Here is a 24,892-nt window from a genome sequence, read left to right as displayed (position 1 = left end):
TAAACATTTATTTCTCTGACTCTAATGATAAAATAAAATATTATTTGCTGATTAAAAAATAATATTTTTTTAAAAATTTATTTTTTGTTTATATATAAAAAAAGTGATATTCAAATAAAATTTTTATAGATAATTTTTTTTAATAAATTAAATGTAATAACAAAGAAATAATAATATCGTAGATATTTATATAAGGTTTGTGCATGTTGAATGGAAAAAACAAAAATAATGGAAGTTGATCACTTGATGATTACGTATGCATGAGGAATGTGTTTTGGTAGGCATTTCTGCAAAAAAAATCTAATCTACCCATAAGAAAAATAGTTGTCTTGAAAACGATGCTTTCGAAATCAGAAACCACAAAAGAGAAATCGCAATCAAACCACAGCCAATTGTTGTCCGTGGCATTTGTATGGATATGTTTTTATTATTGATTTTCACATTTTTGTTTTGTTTTTACTGGAGAGTGAAACTACATTTTTCCTATCTCTTGTCTTTACACTGATAAGCATAAATATTTTATATTTTTTTAAGTTGTTATGATTAATTTCTATTTTTTTTAACAATTTTATGTTATAATGAAATTAAAAATTAGATTTTTTTTCTCTCTTACTAATTAATTTATTCAAAATTACGTTTTCCGCGGGTTATTATATAATTATTACAATTTCTTGAGCTACATGATATATATATATATCACTTTCTTTCTCTAAAGATAGTTTCTGCTCCTATGCATTACGTTATATTATATCTTTTTTTAAAAATTCACTCGTGACACGTCAATTGCCAAAAGTACTTACCAAGAAGAGTATATATCCCACTTGGTTATTTAAATTAATAATAATTTATTACGCAGTAAACCAAGTTATTATGTAATATGATCTCGTATTTTCAAAAACAAAAAAAAGGATGATCCCATTACTCAATGTTAATTTAATAGTTACATTCCAAAATTCCAAGGACAGGCTCTTTTTTTTTTTTCAAAAAAAAAAAAAAAAAAAGAGGTACTTTTCCAATTATAAAAAAAATATACTTTTGTATTAAATTAGAAAAATACAAGCCGAAGTGCAAAGAACTGATGCAAGCCCAAAGTTGAATTAACCGAATAAACCAAATTATATTATTCTCCAAGCACTAGCAGTCCATTCTCAGAAAAATAAAAGGAAAAATGAAAATATTAATAAATAAAAAAGCAGGCGAGAAATAGTAAAAAGTATTGACAGGAAGTGAAAATTATACATCTATAAGCATAACAGATGAACTGTCTTGTGATGTGGTATGCAAAACTGAAAGAAAGAAAATGAGCTCCAAAAAATATTTTGGAACTGGATTCGAGTCTCAGATCACAGTTCATGCTGATTCTCGTCCAGAAGCCGAAACCTATTAGCCAATTCCAGCAATATGATACACATTCCTTCCAAAAGTAACATTAACTTTTCCTCTTGTTACTCCAAAATCCCAACAGGACAACTTCGCCATCAATGCATCCTCATCAGCCATCGATCACAAATCACTATTGACTTCAGATTCGACACAGATATTTCACCAGCAATTTCTCAGTCTCTACCTGAGCAGTTGTGAGAATTAGCAACACAAAGAATATCTACTAATTAGAGTGGAAGTCATATAAAGTGTAACGGCATTTGAGTATATATCCTACTGGTTAATTCTGTTCTAAAAATTTCTTCCCCCCTCCACCTATAAAGCAGTCCTCCATCAGTCTGTTAAAAGTGGCAGCATCTTAAAATAAGTAGTTTTTGTCGACTAAAATTCTTGAGAAAATAACTGAATGCAGCAGATCATGGTTGCCTAGTGATGTCTATTTGCATTGCCAAATGAGCACTTCTTCTATTGTCTTCAGGAATAAATGAAAAAACAAAAAAAGAATCTAGAAACCATAATTTTGAACGCAAGTCATAGGAAACTGTTCACACCATAAAGGAGTTGCTCTATGGTACAGCATGACTTGCACTAAACCCCTGCAGCAGCTTTAACCTCCTGACCTGCCATTCCCTGGAACAAATAGAATAAAAGAACAAAGAATGATAGCATGAGGAGATTTTGAATCATAGAATCAGAATTCGAAAGCATGGGCCATAATCAAAACCTTACAATAAATCAAAGCATGAATTTAAGATCTACAATACGTGATGCTAAAGCAATTGACAATTTAACACCATTTTAAGCTAGAAAAATTGCATGCAGACAAGTACAGATGATAGAAATCTCTGATGAAGTCAAACTAACAACCACAGACAAGCACAATACTAACATAAAACCCTTGTGAATTTTTGACAAACCTCAGAAGGAGGACCTCGATGCCGTCGTGTAGGATTCCTCATTGTGACAAACTCCTCAGCAGCTGTTGGGTGAACACCTACGGTAGCATCAAAGTCTGCTTTAGTCAAGCCAGCTTTGACAGCAACAGCAAATCCCTGCAGATTCGAACATTATAAAACCATATCAATTCAGAATCAGAATTTATAAAATATATAACTGGAAACAACAACTGGAGCGCAACGCACAGACCTGCACAATTTCTGCTGCATCTTCTCCACACATGTGCAACCCCAGAACTTTGTCTGTCTTTGCACAGACTATTAATTTCATGAAAACCCGATCTGGAAGCCCTGAGAGAGTGGCTTTCAAAGGCCTAAAGTTTGCTGTGTAGATATCAACATCACCATATGCTTTAATAGCCTGCAATAATCCTGATTAAGTTGAAGCACAAGAAGCCAATCTCAGCTGCATGCAACCAAAAAAAAAACATATCACCTGTTCTTCAGTAATACCAACTTGTCCAATTGGTGGCTGGGAAAACACAGCAGATGGAATTGCTCTATTCAAAAGAAAAGAGAGGAAGAAAAAGTCAAATAGCCATTATTATCTCCATAAGTCTTTATTATTCGGGATATTATTAAACCTGCAAAACTTTAGCAAAACAGACACTTGAATCCTTGCTGCTTCAAAAGAGAAGAGTGGCAGGGAGAAGGAAGACAACAAAGTACTTCTAGATGACAGTAAGGCATATTAGACAACGGCAACTTTCCACTTAAGTGATGGAATCAGAGTTAAGCGAGGAAAGATAGCAGATCATAACACTGGAAGACGCAAAACAAAAGGTTTGGAGGCAAAGATATATTGTAGATGGTTCAGCTCAAATTTTGCATATGTTTTACAGAACATTTGTGTCATTTCGTTTAAATTTTACACATCCATCAAAAGATTTCTCAACAAAGGAATACAAGGCATATTTTTAAAAAAGATGGGACTTTAGTTACTAAATCCCAAGGGATTTGTAGTAAATAAAACTAATTATTTTATCTTAAACCCTGCAAAAAATTTCAGTCAGAAAGGGAAAAAAAAATCTGAACAAAATTTCCAAATTATTAGTACTAAAGGTCTCAACATTTGATCATAAACAACTTAGTGCATCAGTTTTAATGTTGGTAGGCACTAAGCTGTCTGACATCTTTCAGTAATCTATTAACTACTGAAGAAAACTTTCATGCTGTAACTAACAAGGTACAATGTCCACATATAAATTTCACAAGGAAAAGAAAATAATCCTTGTGTTGACAATTGGAGGTTGAATCATCAGTCCATCCAAAAGGTTACTTCAAATACTTGCAACTGTGTGCATACAAAGGGAAGACGTCACAACTCTGTCAAGTTCTCAATAATAAATTATATAAGACTCTCTCTCTCTTGAAATATATCAAGAAGAGGAAAAGAAAAAGGAGAGAAAAATAAATATTTTATTTCAGCTGTCATTCATTTTGTTTTCTGGACTTTAAACTAGATATCTCAGGGTCAATCAGGGGGCAACAATCACAATAATCACTTCAAGCTTCTGTCTCTTAAAAAATGTCGTTAAGAAAAAAGATAGAAATATATCTCCAAAGACAGTTTTCATTTGTTTTCTTCCATTACATTAGATATTTAAGGATATCAGAAAGCGAAATTGTCATGCAAATCTTTTACATAAATTATGCAGTTTTATCAGTTGTCTCTTCCAGAATAAGTAGAAAAATTAACAATGACAATACACTTAATAAAAGACAAATCCATATAGTGTCCGAATCTCCATGCCCCCTACCAATTGGGAGATAGCAATATCCTAAAGTTTAGGAGTGATTTATATGTGAAACTGCAAGCATTTTTTTCTGCCTTACTGAGTCATGTTGCTTTGTGGTAGAAAACTCAGTACGAGAACTTCTCAAATTGGATCATATTGAGCGTTAACAACTGTTTTGTCACAAATTCAATGAGTACCTATAATTTGGTTTTGTTGGCTCATTCAGAAACAGAGTTTTTGCCAATGCTCCTCCTTCCATCAAAGCAACTGGAGTCAAATTCACTCTATCTGTAACATCTCCAACTGCCCAAATGGAAGGAACTGATGTGCATGAGTATTCATCAACCTGGGCAATGAATAAACTATTTAAGAAATGCAATTAGAGAAGCGGGAAAAGAAAATGGAAATCAAGCAAAAGGAAACCCAAAATCACGGATACTACCTCTATTGCTCCATTCTTGGTCATTTTTACCCCCACTTTCTCCAATCCCAAGTTCTGCAACGCAAAATCAGCTCAGTCATTCCATTCAAGAAAAAAGTAAGGAGGACTTCGTAGTTTCATATTTGCCAAGTCAAACTGGCATGGATTTACACCAAAAAGTAAGAAACATGATGCAAAACAAGTAAATAATGGTCCTGGCTTCATTTTCTTCAATTTTCATTATGGAAGGGCACAATTGAAGAAACAACCAATTCCTCCAGTGTACCATCTTTAATTGATATCCCAAGAAATCCAAGTCTGACCAAAGGAAAATCAGCAAACAAAAAGAAATAAAAAAAAAAAAAAATTAAACCTTTGTATTAGGCCTGCGTCCTGTTGCAAACATGATATGTGAGAAACCCTCAACTGTTCCTTTGTTGGTCTTCAGTGACAGGGAACCATCTGCTGATTTAATAATAGCCTGAGGTGACTCCTCCACATGGAACTCAATTCCTCTTAGAGTCATTTCTTGTGCAACAAAATCTCTGACCTACAGGTATATAGACACATTTAAAATTAATTGCAAGGAAAATCTGACAACATATATCAACTAAATTATTGTAATAATTCACATTTCATCACCTCTTCATCAAATCCCCTTAATACTTTTTTCTGCCGTATAAATACATGGACGTCACTTTTCAAACCATTGAATATACCAGCGAACTCCAAGGCAATGTAACCTCCACCAACTATTGCAATTTTCTCAGGCTTTGAGGGCAAATCAAGTGCAGCATCCGAATCAATCACATATTCACTTCCAGGAATTTCAGGAATGAAGGGGCGACCTCCAACTGAAATTACTATGTGTCGTGCTGAGTAGAGTTTTCCATCAACATCAACTGTGTGTGGGTCTACAATCTGCACATATTCAATCAGCATAAATGATAGAAGTACAAAAGCACATTCCAAAATTTTATATTTATTTGTACATAATACAGACTTGATGAATCATCTCACCTTTCCACGGCCCTCAATTAATGTGACACCAGCATTGTTTAGCATATTCTTGTAGATACCAGTAAGGCGCTGCAACTCGGCATTTTTATTAGCCATTAAAGTGCTCCAATCATGCTTTGGTTCAGTCTCATGCTTCCATCCAAAGCCACCGCTCTCATCCAAATCATGAGAATATTTTGAAGCGTAAACGAGCAGTTTCTTTGGTACGCAACCACGAAGGACACACCTGCATCAGGAACTGATGAATATGTACAAGCTCGTACTAAAATGGAAAATGGTAAAGACTAATTTAAGGTTTGAAGAAAGTTAATGTACCAAAAACACTTCCAATTGAATAAAACGAAAGTATTAGCAAGCAAGAAGAAATTCATGGCAATTTAGGTTTTTCTTATTTACTTACGTGCCGCCGAAACCTCCTGTGGTATCAGAGGATATGGTGGAGAACGGAAGTTCACAGATAGCAACAGAAGCACCGAAACTAGCGGCGAAGCGAGAGACACGGACGCCTCCGCTGCCGGCGCCAATGGTGAAGAGGTCAAAATCGTAGTGGCGAGCAGGTTCGGCGCCATTATCGGAGTCTGCTCGAACGGTGAAATGACGTCGATTGGGAAGGGAGTGATGAAGATTGAGGGGACGAGGAGGGAACGAGGTTAGGGTTTTGGGAAGAGAGAGAAAGGAGGAAGAGAAAGGGATTGCGAGGGGGAGCTTCTTGCAGAGAGATTGGAGAGTCGGAGAGGTGATCTTTGGTGTAGTAAAAGAAGCAGCTGCCATTTTTGGGCGGGGAGACCATGCGTGGTTGTGGTGGAAGGGAATAATAAATATAGTTTGTCTTGGAAGAGGAGAAGGTTTCTGGACCGTTCATGAGGTGGGCCACCATTGATCATTCACCGTCCAGATTTGACCAAATCATATTTGGTAAGAAGATAAAAAACCATTGCATGCCTGTAAGGTGGGCTTGCACTTAACAATTTGCATACATACGCTTCAGTCGACTCTATTTATACAATTTTACCATCAAAAGTTTTTATTTCGTAGCAGTTAAACAATGTTGGAGAAATTTAAAAAAAAACGTCAAAAGCCAACTTGAAATTTTATTCTATTATTTATTGATTTATCGCTTCATTGTCTAATCATCAATTCTTATTTCTATAATTCAGATATAAACGGTCAAAATTTTACAAGACATGAAATCAAAGCACGAAGCTTTAGAACATAGACTGTCACGTTAATAGTACATTTATTTTTACAAAATAATTTATAGAAAAATAATTTTTAAATTTTTTTTATGACTTATTATAATATTAAAAATTAGATAAAAATATTAAAATTTTTATCTCATAGGACTACAAAAAATATTAATAATAATAAAAATTTTATAATTTAAAAATTTTATTATTCAACATGAGAAGAATGAAAAAAATATAAATAATGAAACAGTTACCGATAGTCTATTGTGACGGGCAATGGTGGGCGGTGGTAAATAATAACTCGTGATAGTGACCACGATGATTATTAAATTAAAAAATATATAAATTTATAATATTTGAAAAATATTTTAATCTTTCGAAAACGGAAAGTTATTTTCCTAAAAAAATAACTTAATTTTCTTTTAATCAGAAAAATATTTTCCATTAACTTAATTTCCTTAAAAAATAACTTAATTTTCTGATCGTTATTTTACAGAAATAAACGGACCCTAAGTATTTAATCGAGCACAAAGGCAAAATAAAAATGGGAATCTCAAAGTGTACAATGAAAAAAATATCTGGTGATATAGTAATTGAATCAAAAGCTCCATCCACCGAACATGTCAAGTTTACAATTCCCAAAACTTTTCCGGCATCACCACCATGAAACAGGGCCTAAACCATCATCATCAATAGCTCCCTGCAAAACAAATAATCAACTCATTAAAGCCCTCGAAAAGTATTTTTCCTAGATAGTGAAGAAACCAAAGAGAAAATATTATTAACTGGGAGGTAATAAAATTTGAAGTCAGCTAGACTCTACAACACAAATCAAAGAGTTTATGCAGAGCTCCACCTAATACTAACCTTTAGGAAAGGGTAGGTTTTCATTTTAATCACCGCAACATGCTATTTAATTTGTTGCGAGTAAATTAATCTCTGGAATGAGTATTGCGTAAAATATATTTAGCTATCTACAAACTCATGCATCTTAAAATTAATCAGTAAATGCTTTATTTTGTTGTTGTGAACAGGTGAATTGCCAACTACAAATATCTGCACTTTTGGTAAATCTTGCAAATACTAGTACTAAATTGTTGTCATCGCATTTACAATACTAAGAGTTGAACTCCTGAATTTTCCCAATATAAATTAAAGCAATAAATAAGTAGACTTCCTCTTGATGGCAAAATAATAATGGTATACCCCCCGCCCCAAAACCTAAAGGTATGTTTTCGTATTTGTTGTTAGGTGTCAGCTCCATGCTAACATGAATCTTTTACTGGGACTGAAAATTGAGAAATAAAGGGAAAAGGTAATATTGTCAAAGAAAATAACAAGTCATATGATCAAGCCAGAATGATGAACTCACTGTAATCATCATAGGGGCAAATGGTTTTTCTTGTTGCTCAAGAGGAACTGGAGGATACTTTACGCTGTCAACTTTAAACTTAATCTAGCATTTCAAAACTGAAGTGAGAATACAGTTGAAAGGTCTAAGCTTGAGCATAAGTATACATAAAAATGACAGATAAACCTCGTCTATGCCATCAATACTGAACACAGCATCTTCATTTCCTGGATAGTCCCATATCCATGTAACCTCATCCCTGCAATTTTTATGCCAATCTTTAAATAGAAAAGCACACACATAGAGATACTTGATTACTTAAGTAAATTAACAACGGTAATGCAGTAGGAATAGTGAAGGATGCAGAGGTATGTAGGCCATTTTATTGGTTGATCACATATAGGAGACTGAACCAAGCAGATGTCCTCACCTCTTCTCTGAATTAGGCACAAAATGACATGGCTTTGGCAAACGATGGGCTGGTATGTGAATATCATCAAAAAATCCAAGCGACACTGTAATTATAGTCCCAATATCAGCATGCATGAACAATGTATTGTAGCTGGATGCAATTACACAAAACAGAATTCAAAGAATGCAAGATATTGGCTTAACTAGTATAATGGTTGCTAAGCCTATTTTTCCCTTTGGAGAAAAGGGAGCACCCTAATCCCTCTAGTACTCAATTAGTCACAAACCAAATGCCAACCCATCATAATCAGACAAACCTAAATCGCCTTTACTATTTAAGTATGCTGCAATGATGAGGCCACATTAAAAGATAATAATAATAGTTGTACATCAGAAAATAGACAGAAATACATACAGCGCAATCCATCTTCCTTAGACTCTTTAAGTTTCGCAACAATTGTTTCTCCCACAAATGGACGAAACACAACCATTCTAAATTTCACCTGCCAGAATAACAAAACAACATAATAAGCACTGTGAATCACTCAGGCATTACGTTTTTAAATAAATCGATCCAAGTGCCATATATAGCAATAAAAAAGAAAACACAATAGCACAAAAATAAACAATGCACCAAAGAAAACAGATATATGATAAAATTCAAGAGCCTACAACCCCTGAATTAAACCGCAAAAGAAAATGAGCAAGCTTGCTAAAGAAATTTTAAAAGGAAAAGTTTAAAGCTTGGATTTAGCACCGATGTAATTCATTACTCAAAAGTATTTCAGAATGTGTCATAATCCCTTCAGACAATATGAGAAATTTTAAGCAGTAACCTGATAGAGATTCTAAGATTCACCGTCAACAACTTCTAAACCAATATCCATTATTTACACTTGTAACCCCCAATCCCCACTATCTGTATAAGAGAAATCAATATTGTATAGAAGTGATCCATAGTCTTACAAGACACACTTAACCTCAAACAAAGAAAACAAATTCAAAGTAAAGTTGGAAATTAATTCATCATAGTCTTCAAAAAATACAAGAACAGAAAGCTATTGTTTATATATATATATATATATATAGTTGATTACCGTATATGTTGATGCACCATCTCCTGGGAAGATAAAGCCACCTTCAATGTTTCTGAGGTCATATATCGAAATGCATAGTCCCAAGTTAGAAATAACCTTCATTACAAACACAACTTCCATTGTCTTAGACAACATCAAGCACAATAGTACCAATTTCTCAAACTAATCACAAGCAAGTAATCACTAAACATAAAATAAAATTAAAAAGAAAAGGCAAATATTGCATACCTTGTCTAAAAATATATTCTCAAGCTCCTTCTTAATAGCATCATCGAGAGGAAGGCTAAGGAGATAAGGAGGCAAACGCAATGTGTGCTCTACTAGACTAAGGTAAAACATTATTAATTATCAGTAATTATAAAAAATATAAATTATTGCTCGCCGCCAATTGTCCAGTTGTCTTTGTCGTGGCGTCTTTCAGGCGACGTTATTATCAAAAGCGCCTAATCCCCTGTGCAATCCTAGCCTGTATAAATAAATTTAAGAAATTGAAAATGTTGAACCTTCGCTGGTTAAAATGAGAAAGATGAGTTAACACTGAAGAGCGGAGATTGAAGACACGTAGTTGTTATATATAGTGGGCCAAAATAATGAAGTGTGGTGCCGTATACGTTTAATTGGGCCTCCTGTACCGTATACAGTTAAATGGGCCTCCTCTACTACGTACTAACTACTAACTAGTACTATAATTCGATATTCATGTATATCTATAATTCTATATCCAAATATAAATATAAAATATATAGCAAAACAACAAAAGTAAGGCAAAATTTTTATTTTTAATTCTATAAATTTTATGATGATTGACACTTTGTACTCCTATTTCTAATGTTTATTTACAAAAAATATTTATGGATTTTATTATTTATAAGCATGTCTTATTACGATTTTTTTGAGTATATCTAAGTTATAATTTTAAAATAGTTTTGACATGATGTATACTAATTGCTCTAAGGTGTGCTCAAAAAATAAGATTACTTTATAAATATAATTATTTAATTTTATGTTAAATGAACAAGAAAAGAAAATGTCAGAATTCATCTTTTTAAAATGACTAGTCTTTTACTATGTACTCATTTTTGTATCTATATAATATTAAATCATAAGTTTTGTTTAGATTAAAATAAATACTAAATGGTTAATTTACTTTATGTAAAAACAAAATTGTCAAATCCCAAGTAAATTCTTTGAAACTCATACTAAATCAACTACTCTTTGCATGATTAAGAAGTTTTCATAATTCCTATTGACTTATCATAAGCTTACTGCCATTTCAAAATAAACATAAACCTTCATCAAGCCTTACAACAGCATAACAATCCCTTCAATAACTGTTAAGGTGCAGGTTTAGAATTCTAAATATTTTTAAATCTAAGAAATTACTATCAATATAAGATAATACATAGTAAGAATGAAGACGAATGAGTGAATTTCAATTACTTCTCTCCCAATCACAATCACTTTTTGGCCATTTGAAGAGAGAATCAAATTTCTATATTAAATTCATAGTCTAGATGTTATATATCCATTATTCATCAAGAAATAGACATACTACATCCTTTGCCATCTCATTATAGATATTTGTACAATACCATTCTCTTCATATTATAATGTAACTCGTACAAATAGCCAGGTTAGTTGCTGCCCTATCGAGAAGTCTTTGATTTCCTTACTAAAATTTGCAATAACTAGATAAACCCTTTATTCCTTATATGTAATCAGTTCATGTTTTCAATTAGAGGATAATATCAAAGTTTCCCATGATAATGCGCATAATCAGTACTTTTAAAAATCTAACCTCTTCACAAAAACATAATACAGGCTTAAATCCTTCAATTTAGTCGAAATAATTCATAAAACACGAAGAATGGAGCAGGAAATTACTTACTCAGCTGGAAAATGTCGGAAACTTGAAGGTGAGAGCAGATAACGCGACTGTACAGATCGCGAGCCACGATCGCAGCTCCGCCAGCTTGCTGCGTCAGCCGGAACAAAAAAAGAGGGAGCGAAAAGGGAGACCCAAGCTTCGTCGTCGAGAGAGAGAGGCAGGATTCGTCGGAAAATCGAGGAGCAGGAGGCTCGACGCGACTTTCCGATCGAAGGATGTCGCGGCTATCCTGCGCCTTCTGCGTACGCTAAAAACGAAAGAAAGGAGAGAAGGGAGGCCGGAATCCGCTGCGACTAGGAGGCGAAGGCAAGGCGTGGCACTGGTCTCCGGTGATCGAAAAACGCGAGGAGGAGAGGGCGAGGGTGAGGTCGACGCTGGAGAAGAAGGACGAAGAAGAAGAAGAAGAGAAATTTTGGGTTTATAGACTATTCCGGTTCGATTCGAATGGGTTTGGTTCAATTCAATGATTCGGCTCGATTTACTTGGTTTTCTAATCCGATTTAATTTATTTTGATTCTTTTAGTTAGGTTCCAAAACATTTCCTCAATTTACTAAATAATAATAATAATAATAATAATAATAATAATAATAATAATAGATTTTTAGAATAATTAATTTATATAGTAATCACACACGTATACATATACATGTTTAATAATTTAATAATTAGTGCTCCATATTTACTCTTAAAAATTTCTTAAGGCTCTCCACTTGACAAATATTTAATAATATGTTTTGGGCTTGAGTCCAAATCTGTAAACTTAGGCTTGAATTAGAATTAAATAGTATTTACGGTCCAGACAGTCGAAAATTCAGATTTTTGATTTAATAATAATTCAAAAGTTTCGAAAAATAAAAATTAAGGGTGTTTCATCTAATTAATTAACTAATAAAAAAAAGATTACATAAAAAAACATTATATCCTCTTCAAATAAACTTTCGATATTCTCTACAACTATATATATAAAAAAAAAAGAATATACTTTTTCTTTTTCATCTCTCTACTAAATAAAATATTATGAAAATTTTATTTAAAATTTTATTTTTTAAAAAAATATATATCCAATTAAATTATACAAACATAAAGAAACAAATATAGTTTTTTTCTCTTTTTAATCTCTCTTAGCCTCATATATATTTATTAAAAAAGATAATTAAAAATTTGAAATTCTAAAACATAATATGATAATTAATAAAAAAAGATAACATAATATATATATCTAAAACTTTTTTTTTTCTTTTTCAAGGAAAAAAAAATAGAAAGATTATATAAATCCCACAACTTAGCACATGCACATCTTCATATATGGCTTACTGGCTCTGGCTCGTTTAATACCCGCATAACAACCCAAATTAAGCAGACCATTGAGCAAGAGAATGGGCCGAGAAAAGTTAACATTAAGCTCACTCAATACCATGCACTGTGTCTTCGCGGTATAATATAAAATCATTGCTGTTTAGAAGTCGACTGATGTTATTTAATTAATTTCTTCCACTTACTACAGCCATTTTCAGCCAGCTAAGCTGCTTAAATTAATTAATATAATTTATCTATTTAAATTTACTTTTGAGTTTGATTTTGTTTCAAATACATATTTTAAATATAAAATCTTAATTAAAAGTTTAAAAGACTTAATTATCTATTAAGAATAATTTTTGAAATAAAATTTAATTGGTTATCACTAATATTATTTTAAATTTTAGTAAGGTGACTGTATATTTTAAGTCTAGGTACGTATCTCGTACAAAATGAGGAGAAATAATTCCTTTGCTTTTAGGTATGCATACACGAGTAGAATCTTACTGATAAAAGAAATAAGAAATTACTGTTGATTTATTAATTAATTGATACAAGCTCTTATTTCTCTAAACTGGTCACATTAAATGTAACAAAATATTTGCAGATTGATTTGATCCTGAAAAACATTGCACATGAAAATATAATTTAGATACAAAAGATTTAAAAAAGAAACCCAAATTCTACATACTTTTTTTTACATTCCTTTTAAAACGAGATGCTGATAAACACCAAAAAACAAAAAAGAAAAAAAGAAAGATTTTAAGGATTTAAATGTAAGGCTACGCCTTAAAGAGACAATCCTGATTCTTCATCCTCATCCAGGCTGGAAGTATAAACAAAGTATAAAGCCCAAATAAGACCAAACACGCCGAAAAGGATCCAACCAAGAAGGTTGTTGCTCAAACCAAATGGAAGTCCTGTTCCTTCAGTGCTAAGTCTCTCATCCACCAAAGCCAGAGCTGGGCTCGACGTTGTTACGGCACATGCAGCTGCAACTAGCGATGCGCTCATACCTTTGTTACACCCACGTGGCTTTTCCTCCATTGAAAACCTCACTTTTCCTTTCATTGCCATAGCTGGCAAGCCTGGAAACCAAATCTTAAAATTAAATTAAAAAATAAATTAAAATCAAGGTAAAAATCAGAAGAGGTGAACCTTACCAAGAACAGGAGAGGATGAAACCACTGGTAATCTCTTGTGAGCAAGAGTTGTACCGGTGATTGATGACGTTGGGGCGCTAGCAGAGATGGAGGCCATTTTTCTTCTATTTGGAAGAAAATGGATTTTGAGAGAGAGAGATTCCAAACTGACCAACAGAGCAGAGAGGAGAGAATTTACAAGTTAAATAGTCTCAGCACAGAATATGTCCAACACACCGCATAAATGGATAGGCAGTCACAGCCACTCCGCTCACCTCGTTTGATATCCAATATCTACGCGTCTCCAACCAAGTCGCTCCACGTGTCACATCATCCATTTGGAAGGGTGAAAAATAGGAGGAAAATGTATTTTGTTTATAAATTATACTAAGACTAGACACACAATAAACTTTATCTTTCTAGATAAATTGTTTGGGAAGCGAAATGAAATTTTTTTAAATTTTGAAGGTACAGAATATTATTTTTTTATATTTTTAAAGATAAAAAATATAGATTGTTTTATAAGGATTTAAAAAAATATATATTTTTGAGAGCGCGGTGCCTATAACGCTCCACCCCTCCACCTAATCCCTGTATCCAAAGCAAATTAACACTGGCATTGTCCCACCCAAAAATACAAAAACTCTGGCACTGAACTGGTGCCAAACCTCATCATTAGGCGCTAACACACTCATTTAGCTGGTAAGTAAATTTTTTATTTTACCACTCGTGGTTCATTCCTAATTTTTAATTGAGAAAAATGAAAACCAATGGGGGAAGTAAACTGAAGCTATACAAGACCTGAGATTCCTATCCTTTTCTTCTTTTTTTTTTTTTTTTAAAAAAAAAAGAAAGATACTAAACCTTAACGGGAAACATGGAACATATATACAGGCTTGGGGGAAAAAAAAGAGAAAAAACATGAAATGCGGCAAAAAATATATATATATACTACTCATTAATCTTGTTTCCAAATGTATGCGTTTGAATCTAAACCAAATACCTGAATTGAGTTATGTACACACTAACTACCAGAATATGAATATGCCCCCTGCCCTGAGACCCTTATTTGAGTTCAGTTGTCCGTATAACTTCACTCAGCATCAGCTACTACAAGATTACAGCCGGTTTAGGAGTAAAAAAAATGGAAATGTACAAGAGAAATTGCTAAAAGAATCAAGCAAATGCATAGGCTTCCTCGAATTAGAAGCAACCAATAATATGACATCGTGCAGGGATGATACTCTGATTTGAATTACTCATGGACATTGCACTGCTGTAAGTATGGATGATCATAGTTGACATATTGGCTCCAGTAACGCTTGTAAATCCCAATACCAATATCCAACCATGGTTTCCTGACTCCATCGTAGTGCAACACCGCTGCTTGATCAATGTCATCTAGTCCAATGCCTGACTCATAACCTAGTCCTAGTCTATGCCATCTCCGGTCTAAAGCAACTGTCTGATTATAGAAGGTTGCCCAACCCAGTGGTAAGCTCCCAGCCTTCCACAATGGCCTCTTCTTACCCTGCAACCAATGATAAAGCAAACAACAATTAGCATATATACTATAATCTGCATCACCAATCCATGTAGGCATTTAATTTACTAAACCAGCTTCTCAAATCTGCTATGCAACAATGCATTTAAGTAGAGAAACAGAATAGATATTGATTTGTCCAGCTAAAACCCAAAAGGGAAAACCTCCATGAGTTTAACTACACATGATGTCATCAAACATGAAATATGGCAGCACACCGAGTTGTAATAACAGTACCCACTCAAATAGCAAGAATTAAAAAGGAGATATTAACATTTTGATCAAGATTGTTGTGGTATCAACATAATTCACCTCCCTCACCAAAAAGTCACCACAACCCCACTTCAGGGAAAGGAGAAAAGGGGGTCCACAACTACAATTCAATATAAAACCATATTACATATTTGAAGTTAACACATCTATGCTTGTAATTTGTAAATGTTCTATTAATAATATCATCACTAATTTAACCAATTCATATCCTCTAAAAAATAACTTATTTTATTGCAGTTTAATCAATTCATCACCAATATCAGCACACAAGCAAAAGCAAATGCAGGAAAAAGAAATTTCCTTACCGCTTGCAAGTATTTATGGTAGAGGGCAGTTAAATTTTGCCGTCTCCACTCTTTCAGATCAAACAAATTCATTCCAAATGCCCAGGTGCATGCCTTGGCATCAAACCTTTTTGTCACAAATGGATCTGAGAAATTGAAAAACATCTCCATCTGGCGAAATGAAGCATCCTCTTCCTGACAAGTTTCTACTGCTCCATTTACTTTGCCTTTCATATCCAGACTCCCAAGTCCTGTTAGATCTCTTTGAACCACCACATCATGGTCAAGAAACACAATCTTATTCAACAAAGGGAAGATATCTGGTAGATAGAAACGAAGGTGGTTCAGTGCAGATGAATATCTTGGATCATAAGTGTTCTTCTGCTTTATTGTTGAATTATACTTGGTTGACAACCATCCTAAATTATCCATGCTCTGGATATGAATTGTAGCTTTGCTGGGAGGGTTCAATAAGAACCACATGGAGATTGCTGGGAGGTTGAGAGAATCAGTCACTATATGCAAAACAATCTTCTTTGCATCCTGTCAGTAGTTAAGCAATAATAACCATAAGCATCATTACACGTCATTAAAGTCATGATGTAACAGTGAATTTGAAAGCTTTTTGCACCAGTTTGGGGCGAGCGTGCAAAAAAACAGCACCTACGCATATGGAAAGCAAACTAGGTCTAAAGCCCAAGTTCATGAATCACTATAAAAGGCCAAGAATAAGACCCGCATAAATTTGTAAGCCTAAGCTCATTATTAATAAATATAAATTTCCCTATTGAAATATCTGATAAACTATCTAAGTGATAAGAAAAGGATAAAAAAATGTTCACTAATATCTTATGTCTGACACCACATGACTAGAAATGGAAAATGGTAAAATATTTGACTAACTTGACTTAATGTCCCCAGTAGAATGGGTCTAAGATATGTATAGTGCACTTAGCTATTAAGAATTGGACACAAAAACAATATGGAACCCACTCAGGTATTTCAGGGGGTTAACCTTGTCTAGGGTTGTATCAAGTTAGAACAGTGAGGCTTGATTGGGGCAGAATGTGTGTCAACTTGGATTAAATTTCAGTCACAAAGATCCTCACATAACAAGAAACTGCCATGTTTAACTGTGTTGTATAATATGTATAGACAGTATTATGATCAACAGGGTACACATGCATCAAATGCATATCTTTAAATTCAGGGAGGGGAGAGGAATTCACTCTAAACAGCAGATTGGCATAAACAAGTGTCAAAATCACCAGGTGTGCGTGTGCGTGCGTGCGCATGCCCAATAGCAGAACCAAGAATTTAATTGAAGCGGGTGAAAATTCATCCCATCAATGTCATCATAAGCTATGCATATTAGAGAAAGTATTCAAATAAGAAAGCTCAAAATCTAACTACGAAAACAAAAATAAGAAACATTATTTTCGAGATAATTAATTTAAACGTATAGATTAAATTCATAAAAGATAAATGAGTAATCTGAAAAAATTGCATACCAAAATAGTTCTTGGAGTTGGGGATACAAAATATAAAAACCTTGAAGGTCTAAAAGTAAAATGTATGAAAACTAAAAGTATAGAATAAACCAAATTCATGGAATTAATAGGGTTGACAAAAAAAATTTTGGGGTCAAATACCAAAAAAGAAAAGGAGAAACTAAGAATAGAGAAAAAAGGAAGAAGAAGAACTCATGGAATTTGGGGAGCCAAAAATAAAAGAATTATGAGGGTTTCGAAGAGAAGGAAGAGGAAAAAGAGAGGATTGGGAGGATATGCGCGCCCCCCCCCCCCCCAAAAAAAAAAAAAAAAAAAGAATTCCCCTAGGTCTGTCATTGTACGCGTTTGTCGGGGTTCAAAGGAGAAACAAAATGCTAATGCTGTTTACCTTGGCTGAGGAGATCGTGGAATTCACAACAACCGCACAAGCCAGAATATTGTCAGAAAAAACAACATAATGATGGAAATCTGGATCATGAACTCTTTTTTGGTTAGGAAACAGCCTCTCCCTTGGTGATAGGGCAAAGTATTGAGATGTCAACCGCATAGAGAGGCAGTGAAAGCTTTTTGGTGTAGTCCTTGCAGCAAGATTAATCAGAAATGTGGTTTGGTTCTTCTGTGCTCGAACTTGTTCTTCAGCATTATAAGTCATGGCACGAAGTTTTGTGGCCATAGAGGAGCAATGTGGATAAACTCGACTGGCTTTGGACAAGGAAGCCTCCATGGCTTTCATTTTCTGCGGTGCACTGGAAGTACAATGATTTTCAGTTTTAAACCAGTTTGGCTCATCATCCTTAATCAGAGGATGGTATTGTCTCTCATTATGATATAAAAGCAATTGACTTAATAGCCAGAGGACAAAAAAAAAACTGGTCAAGTTACCTCTTCGGTAAATCTTTGTCCCTTGTGGCTTCACCCATAGCTCGTTCTAGTTCTTTAATACGTAATCTCAGCTCTTTTGCTAAGTGAGAATTACTACCAGGCGGTGCAAAACTCAAGTATGCTTTGGCTCTAATCAGCTGATCTTTCATCTCCTTTACCTTCTCATCCGTTGCCTTTTGCCTCGAAGCCCTTGCTTTAAGATCAAGAGGGACTGTTTGATTGGATCTTCGTATCTGCAGAAGATAAAGCAAATAATACGTAGACAGCAGAAGTACAACAAATCTTATCATTCAAATATAGATGAGAACAACAACAGATGCTTGTATAAACCCAAAACATATACAAAAAAGTAAAAAATAAATAATTCTTCTTAAAGAGAACACCATCTATACTATTTATACATAATAGAATTGATCAAATTAGGATATGAATCACACTCCTAACTTTTGATTCAACCTTTTCTCCACATATATATATATATATATATATATATATATCTGTATGCAGTAATTCCACCTAACTAAAGCTCAATGATCAATCCACAACATTTCATACACCATTAAAAACCAACTGAAATTCCACAGAACCTAGAATTAGTAGTTCAGTGAGCATATAGAAACCAAAGCAAATTCAAATGATTTTTTCTCCATATGTTCAACAACAAAGCAGATGGCAATGGGGCTTGGATAATCAACAAATGCACTACATTTGAAATTCAGTTTGGCCTAATGCAAATTGTTTGGTAGCATCAGGCAGATAAAAAAATTATTGTTTTGCAATCTATTCTGCTTCATGCCTTATTATTGATCACGTCGTAAGCCAACAACTCTTGAGCCTAATGTCGTGAAGGTCCGTAGTCCTCCGACAAATATATGGAATTTGATATTTACTTCAAGTTCTCAGATTAGTGAATCTAGCTTTTCATAATTACCTATTGATGCTGTATACAACTATATATTCATCTTCATACTTGTTTATCTACCAAATTATCACCGTCTACATCCAACATCCCCCTTTGATCATGTCCTATCAGCTAAAATTTGCCGTCTTAAATGCTCAAGCATCAACCTGAACTTCTAACAAGACAAACGTAATAACAATAAGTTCCATCACATGTTAACATATGTAGTGATAGACAAAGCAGAAAAACTATTTTGCTCGTAGGATAAAACAGCTTTGCGAGCATTACCACACATAAATTTACATCAGCTCAGTGCATGTCTAGGCTATAGTATTTGATTGTATTTTTAGCAATTTCATAATGACCTTATGAAAACTATACATGCATGCATATACTGATTCAATTTACTGAGGGATTCAAAAAATTCAACAACATAAGCAATCTCCTTTAAGATGATTACAAAATATAATGTGTACGTACCTCTTTATCTGACTTTGATGGTATTGTTTCCTTTTGAATATGATTTCTTTCCTCTATTCTTTCATGTCTGCTTCCTAAAACTTAAATGGTTACAGATTAAAGACAGGTTTACATTCAACAAAAGTAAGAAAGAGTTAAACATGAAAGAAAATACTTCAAATGATTACTTTGCAAGGGACTGGTTAAGTGTCCAGCATTTTCAGATTGCATTGATTCATGACTTGTGTCCCCAGTATTTTCAGAACGTTTAGAATCATCAGTGGAACTATTAGTAACTACAGAACCTAACTCATTCTGTTCGTAAACAAGTAGTTTTGGCTCTCTCAAGTCTTCACCTGCTTCCTAAATTATAAATCAACAATAAAGTTGACATGGATAAATAGATAAACAATATTGAAGAGTAAGCAAAGCAATAAAAAGTAAACACTGAGTGAGAAATGGGAAGATAGAGAGAACGTAAAGCTACCTACCTGCTCAATTGCGTGAAGTATTCCAGCATCCCTCTTAGGTTTCTGCACCCAACAAATAAGATCAATACAAAATCCTCATTATCACCATACATATCCGAATATCAATAGTAGAAAAATGAAAGGGGAACATATATTGGATTTGACAATCTAGAATTACTAATACTTCAATCTTAAAGCCCAAATTCTCAAGTCAATAGAGATTATTCTAGTAATTTTTCTCAGTTAAAATCATTTTATGCTTAGAAAGGAATAAGAACAAAAATCCGAGTCTCTCAAAATTGTTCTTAGCAACCAATATGGAGGATATCTGAATTTTAAGTGAAAAGAAAGCCCTTACAAAAGCTGATAAATCTTCTAAGAACTCTTTCCGCCCTGCAAATTCACATAAAATCAATTGCCATGCCCATTAGTAACCAACCACCAACGTAACAGCAATAATAAAATGATCTTATCTAGAGAGTATGATAAATATTTGATTATCAACTTCAATTTAATATAGTTTGCATCTTCATTGGTCCTGTTAAATTTCCCCTATCCAATCACCAAACCTAGTGCTAGGAAAGTTCCATTTCGAGTATACATTTACAGGAACAAATGCAAAGGAATAGAAATTTACCGATGAGAGTGAAGTTTTTGAGCCTAGTGGAGACGAATAGGAGAGGAGCGAGGACAGTAAAACAAAGCAAAGAGAGGATCAGAATCCTCTGCCATTGATGAATTTTCTTCATCAAAATCAAGCCTGTAATTATGAATCTCAAAAACTAAATCCTTAATTGAATGGCTCTGTTCCTCGATCAATCGTTTTCCAAAAAGCACATTTCACGGATTCAAATCAGCGACATTCGATACTTCAGTAGCAAGAAACAGAAACTAGGGTTTCAGGTCTTCCTTTTAGAGTGTGCTTTGCGATTTTAGAGAGAGAAGAATGGTAGGGGTTAGAGAGCTTTTTCCATGCTCGGTTCTGTGCGGGAAGAGAGAGAGGATTTCCTTTTATATTTTTCAGTTTTTTTATTTAATTCTTTGGTCAATTTACAGAATGGACTTACGTACTTTGGGTGTGCTTTGAGATTTGAGACGCGACAACGACGATGGGTCATGGGTGAAACAGACGGTGGTGGGGCAAGCATGATGCACAATGAGGACGAGCATCACTGGTCGTTGATATCAATACGCCAGCCTTTTGCTAGCCCAGATTTATTGGCCCCACGTTCTCATTTTAACGCGTGGTACCGGGTAAATTTTTTGGTCATTTCTTTTTTTTATTTTTAAGAAAATTTTTTGGTCATTTCTCAATTATAGATAAGCTGAATATTTATTTATTTATATTCATTAGAATGTTTAAAGAGTCCGTCGCTGAATTTATAAAAACTATTGTGTCTAAAAAATTTGATAGCTCGCTCTCCTTCCATAAATGAGATAAAAAAATTAGAAACTATACATAATTGGCAAATTAGATATTTATTTTAATAAATATAATAATTATTTTCCAGCCGTATTTGTGCTTTGTTGGAAGAAATTTTAAAATTTTAATATAATTAATTATTTAATCTAGATCATGCTAGTATGGAATGAATTATCTTCGCTCAATAAATATATATATTCTAAGACTTAGACTTGATTAATGTAAAAATGAGAAACTTCATATTCAAATTCTGTTAATCCCAAAATTTTCACCAATTTTATAATTAAAAAACCATGTAAATAATTTTTAAAATATAAATTTATATCAAATATATTACTTATTATCTTAGCCGATAAAATTTATTTACAATTTAGTAAATGAAAATGAAATAATTTGAATTTTTAAAAATAAAGCTAAACTTGCCTTTTGAATTTTGGCATAATATATAATTTGTCCAGATTTTATCTTTTTGTGCTATTTATCCCTTGAATTTGTAGTATAATGTGTCAAATTTTAGTCCCAAAATATAAATTATTTGATATAAATCAAATATAATTAAAAGGTAATTAAATATTTGATCTAAAATATAATTAAAATAATCAAACAATAATATAATAAATATTTTTCTAACAAAATATTTCAATATAATCAAATCTTTTCCGATTATATAATTTTATAAATCAAATATTTATTAAATTATTTTTAGATAAAATACAGTAAATTTTGTAATTATTATATTTCTAACAATTTTATTTTATAAGTTTAAAATTTTTAAGTAATTTTTATTAGTTAAAATTATAAAAAAGAGTTTTTAAAAAAAAAACTGGATATTTTGTTTTTTTGGTGTAAGTTTAAGAAGCAAATAGTATAAAAAAATTAATTTTTAGATAAATTGTATAATATGTCTAAATTCAGAAGACATATTAAGTCTTATTTTAAATTTTTAAAATTTTTATATTTGAAGACAACTTTATAAAAGATATAAACATTTGATTAATCTTTATATTTTTTTATTAATTCCATTGAAAGAGTATTATTATAATATGATAAAATGCTTATTAACAGTAATTACATTTAATTTTGTCAACTTTATATGGACTTAAAAAAAGTAGTGCTTACTGCTTTCTAAGCCATTGAAACAATGAAAAATGGAAACTCTAATAATTGTTGGGTTGCTATCAAGAGTTAAAAGAAAATGCAGAGATGACGTGTCACATGGTACGGGCACTTACTCTTTCTTGTTTTTTCAGTGACTTTTTTTTTTAATTTTAAATTTAAGGGAAATAGTAATATTTAAACTGAGTTAGAGTACGTGCATTGCTTTTAGTGACAGTCGCAATGATTTTACATTTTGCTATCTGTAAAATTGGAGTGTGACACCTCCCATAAAATGATGGCCATATGTCATTGTCCACCTATTGATCTTATCAAAGTACAGTTCATTAATTTATGTGGAAAAGAAATTATCACTTCTATTTGGAGTTTGGTGATCCAAAGGCAACCTAACTTCGAAATTGGAAGTTTGTGTATGAAAATTGGGAAGATGCTAAATTCTTTAACTCAAACAACTCAAATCAAAACAAATCCGGTGATTGTCTTCCAGGAAAAAAAAAAATATATATATATATATAGATGGGTTGCTTTTATATTTTGCTATCACATTTAAATACATAAAATATTATTGAATAATATGAACAAAAAAATCAAATCTTATTTTTATTAACCTGAATCCGGGAAAGGGTCCGTGGACAGCACTGTGGATGGAGTACCAGTAACTTAACTCGAATGAAGGAATAGAAAAATTTGCATAGGTAAGAAGCCCATAAAAAAGCAAAAAGGAACATAACTTCCGATACGATGAACGAAATAAAACCATATCGAGATCCATTTAAATAGGAAATTCTATCGGTCAATAAAAGCTTATTAGAGTAAATATTGATTTTATTAAATAAACACGTGGTACAAAATAAGTTGTTCTAAAAATTTACTAAATCGTGAAAATGATAAATTAAAATCTACATTTACAATGGGAGTGAAAATATTTGTGCAAGCATGCAGAGAAGGGGAATTTGAAGAGTGTACTTCTGAAATGAAACGGTCAGCTCATATATTTGTTTTGTCGCGTTCATGGAAGTACATGCGAATAATTAGCATTAATTACATTATGGCCTATTAGCTGTTCTGTTATTTTGGGATTTTCCTTGCACAAGTTACTGTTTTTCAGCCAGTGAAAATGTAAAGAAAGTTACTACTTAGCGTCAAATTAAGTGGCAATTATTTCATTTTATTTTCAGAAAATAAAAATAAAAATAAAAATATTTTTATATATTCTCTATATAAAAATATATAAATATAGAAACATGTTAATCCATATTTCATATCTCTATATATATTCTCCTTTTTAATAAAATTTGAAGTTCAATTTTTCCTAAAAAAGTTATAGAAATGGCAAAATAAAATAAATAAATAAAAAAGTCGATAATCACGTTCACGGATGGAGAAGGAGTGCTTAAGCCTTGTTGGTTTGAGGTCCACCGAACTTTTTAGATCGAAATGAATTGGATCGACTTTTCACAGGATGGGCCTCCCATTTCCCCATTGATCTTATGCTCTCTCTCTCTCTCTCTCTCTCTCTCGTCAAAGAGAGCATCTCAAATGTAAGCAACGATTGGTGATGTATGACACATTTTTTATCACAACTATTGTCGATTTTGAACCGTAGTTATCCCGGTCTATTCGACCAGGTTTAATACTTTCAGTAAATATTTTCGTCATTTATAAATATTAAATACTCATTTACGGATTGTGGTCCAATTATCAATATAAACTGGACATTTAAAAAAAGATTCGACTGTTTTTTTATTTAACTGTGACTAAATAATAGGGGCTCAAATACTGATAGTTAAATTTTCAAGCTCTTATTTGACCAGAACCAGGATAATATTAACCCAACAATCCCACGCATATCATGTATGTTTAGTTTGAATCCATTTTGCTCTTATTCTTGAAAACATTTTCGGACTGTCGAGCCCATACCAACTCCTGTCATATGCATTTAAATTTACATTTTTTTTTTAATAAATAATTATATTTAAATTTTCACTAATCTTGATATTTACAAGATTTCACATGCCATTTACGACTGATAGAACTTTAAATTAACATTTTTTTTTTCAATTTTGAATTGTATATAAAAATAGTTGTAGTGATCTTATAAATAAAATATTAATATACTTTTACTGATTGAAAGAGTC

At 32.7% G+C, this 24,892-nt stretch overlaps 4 protein-coding genes across 7 annotated transcripts; all 4 read right to left on the bottom strand.

The window, feature by feature from the left end:
* Positions 1-1,157: 1,157 nt before the first annotated feature.
* GR (glutathione reductase) lies at positions 1,158-6,328 on the bottom strand. 2 transcript variants are annotated; one of them, XM_012236715.3, is made up of 11 exons: positions 5,920-6,328; positions 5,520-5,745; positions 5,142-5,420; positions 4,873-5,049; positions 4,521-4,574; positions 4,276-4,424; positions 2,776-2,839; positions 2,530-2,700; positions 2,301-2,435; positions 1,935-2,013; positions 1,158-1,567 (listed from the first exon to the last, which is right to left on the bottom strand). In XM_012236715.3, exons 1-10 carry the CDS (start codon positions 6,288-6,290, stop codon positions 1,972-1,974), a joined length of 1,668 nt encoding a protein of 555 aa, XP_012092105.1. In that variant the 5' UTR covers positions 6,291-6,328; the 3' UTR covers positions 1,158-1,567; positions 1,935-1,971. The 2 variants fall into 2 exon arrangements, with proteins under 2 accessions (XP_012092105.1, XP_012092106.1); XM_012236716.3 differs by having other exon boundaries at positions 1,158-1,563.
* Positions 6,329-7,143: 815 nt separating this feature from the next.
* LOC105649893 (RNA polymerase Rpb7 N-terminal domain-containing protein) lies at positions 7,144-11,840 on the bottom strand. Of its 2 annotated transcripts, none has more exons than XM_037639868.2 (8): positions 11,450-11,840; positions 9,794-10,031; positions 9,566-9,661; positions 8,884-8,971; positions 8,488-8,572; positions 8,244-8,316; positions 8,079-8,162; positions 7,144-7,406 (listed from the first exon to the last, which is right to left on the bottom strand). In XM_037639868.2, exons 2-8 carry the CDS (start codon positions 9,902-9,904, stop codon positions 7,362-7,364), a joined length of 582 nt encoding a protein of 193 aa, XP_037495796.1. In that variant the 5' UTR covers positions 9,905-10,031; positions 11,450-11,840; the 3' UTR covers positions 7,144-7,361. The 2 variants fall into 2 exon arrangements, with proteins under 2 accessions (XP_037495796.1, XP_037495795.1); XM_037639867.2 differs by having other exon boundaries at positions 11,454-11,840.
* A 1,572-nt stretch (positions 11,841-13,412) lies between these two features.
* PSBW (photosystem II reaction center W) lies at positions 13,413-14,113 on the bottom strand. Its single transcript, XM_012236713.4, has 2 exons — positions 13,914-14,113; positions 13,413-13,838 (listed from the first exon to the last, which is right to left on the bottom strand). The coding sequence occupies exons 1-2, from the start codon at positions 14,008-14,010 to the stop codon at positions 13,540-13,542; spliced, it is 396 nt and encodes a 131-aa protein (XP_012092103.1). The 5' UTR covers positions 14,011-14,113; the 3' UTR covers positions 13,413-13,539.
* A 706-nt stretch (positions 14,114-14,819) lies between these two features.
* On the bottom strand, positions 14,820-21,256 carry GAUT6 (galacturonosyltransferase 6). Of its 2 annotated transcripts, none has more exons than XM_012236712.4 (9): positions 20,853-21,256; positions 20,574-20,608; positions 20,237-20,278; positions 19,934-20,108; positions 19,767-19,840; positions 18,386-18,618; positions 17,892-18,249; positions 16,014-16,535; positions 14,820-15,423 (listed from the first exon to the last, which is right to left on the bottom strand). In XM_012236712.4, the coding sequence occupies exons 1-9, from the start codon at positions 20,962-20,964 to the stop codon at positions 15,148-15,150; spliced, it is 1,827 nt and encodes a 608-aa protein (XP_012092102.1). In that variant the 5' UTR covers positions 20,965-21,256; the 3' UTR covers positions 14,820-15,147. The 2 variants fall into 2 exon arrangements, with proteins under 2 accessions (XP_012092102.1, XP_012092101.1); XM_012236711.4 differs by having other exon boundaries at positions 19,767-19,846; positions 20,853-21,255.
* Positions 21,257-24,892: the final 3,636 nt, after the last annotated feature.

This window comes from Jatropha curcas, chromosome 5 (genome assembly GCF_041381405.1).
Source record: "Jatropha curcas cultivar XTBG-Jc1 chromosome 5, XTBG_Jcur_1.0, whole genome shotgun sequence".
Lineage (NCBI taxonomy): Eukaryota > Viridiplantae > Streptophyta > Magnoliopsida > Malpighiales > Euphorbiaceae > Jatropha > Jatropha curcas.
The sequence above is the reverse complement of the archived record's forward strand: the minus strand, read 5'-3'. Positions and strand labels throughout refer to the sequence as shown.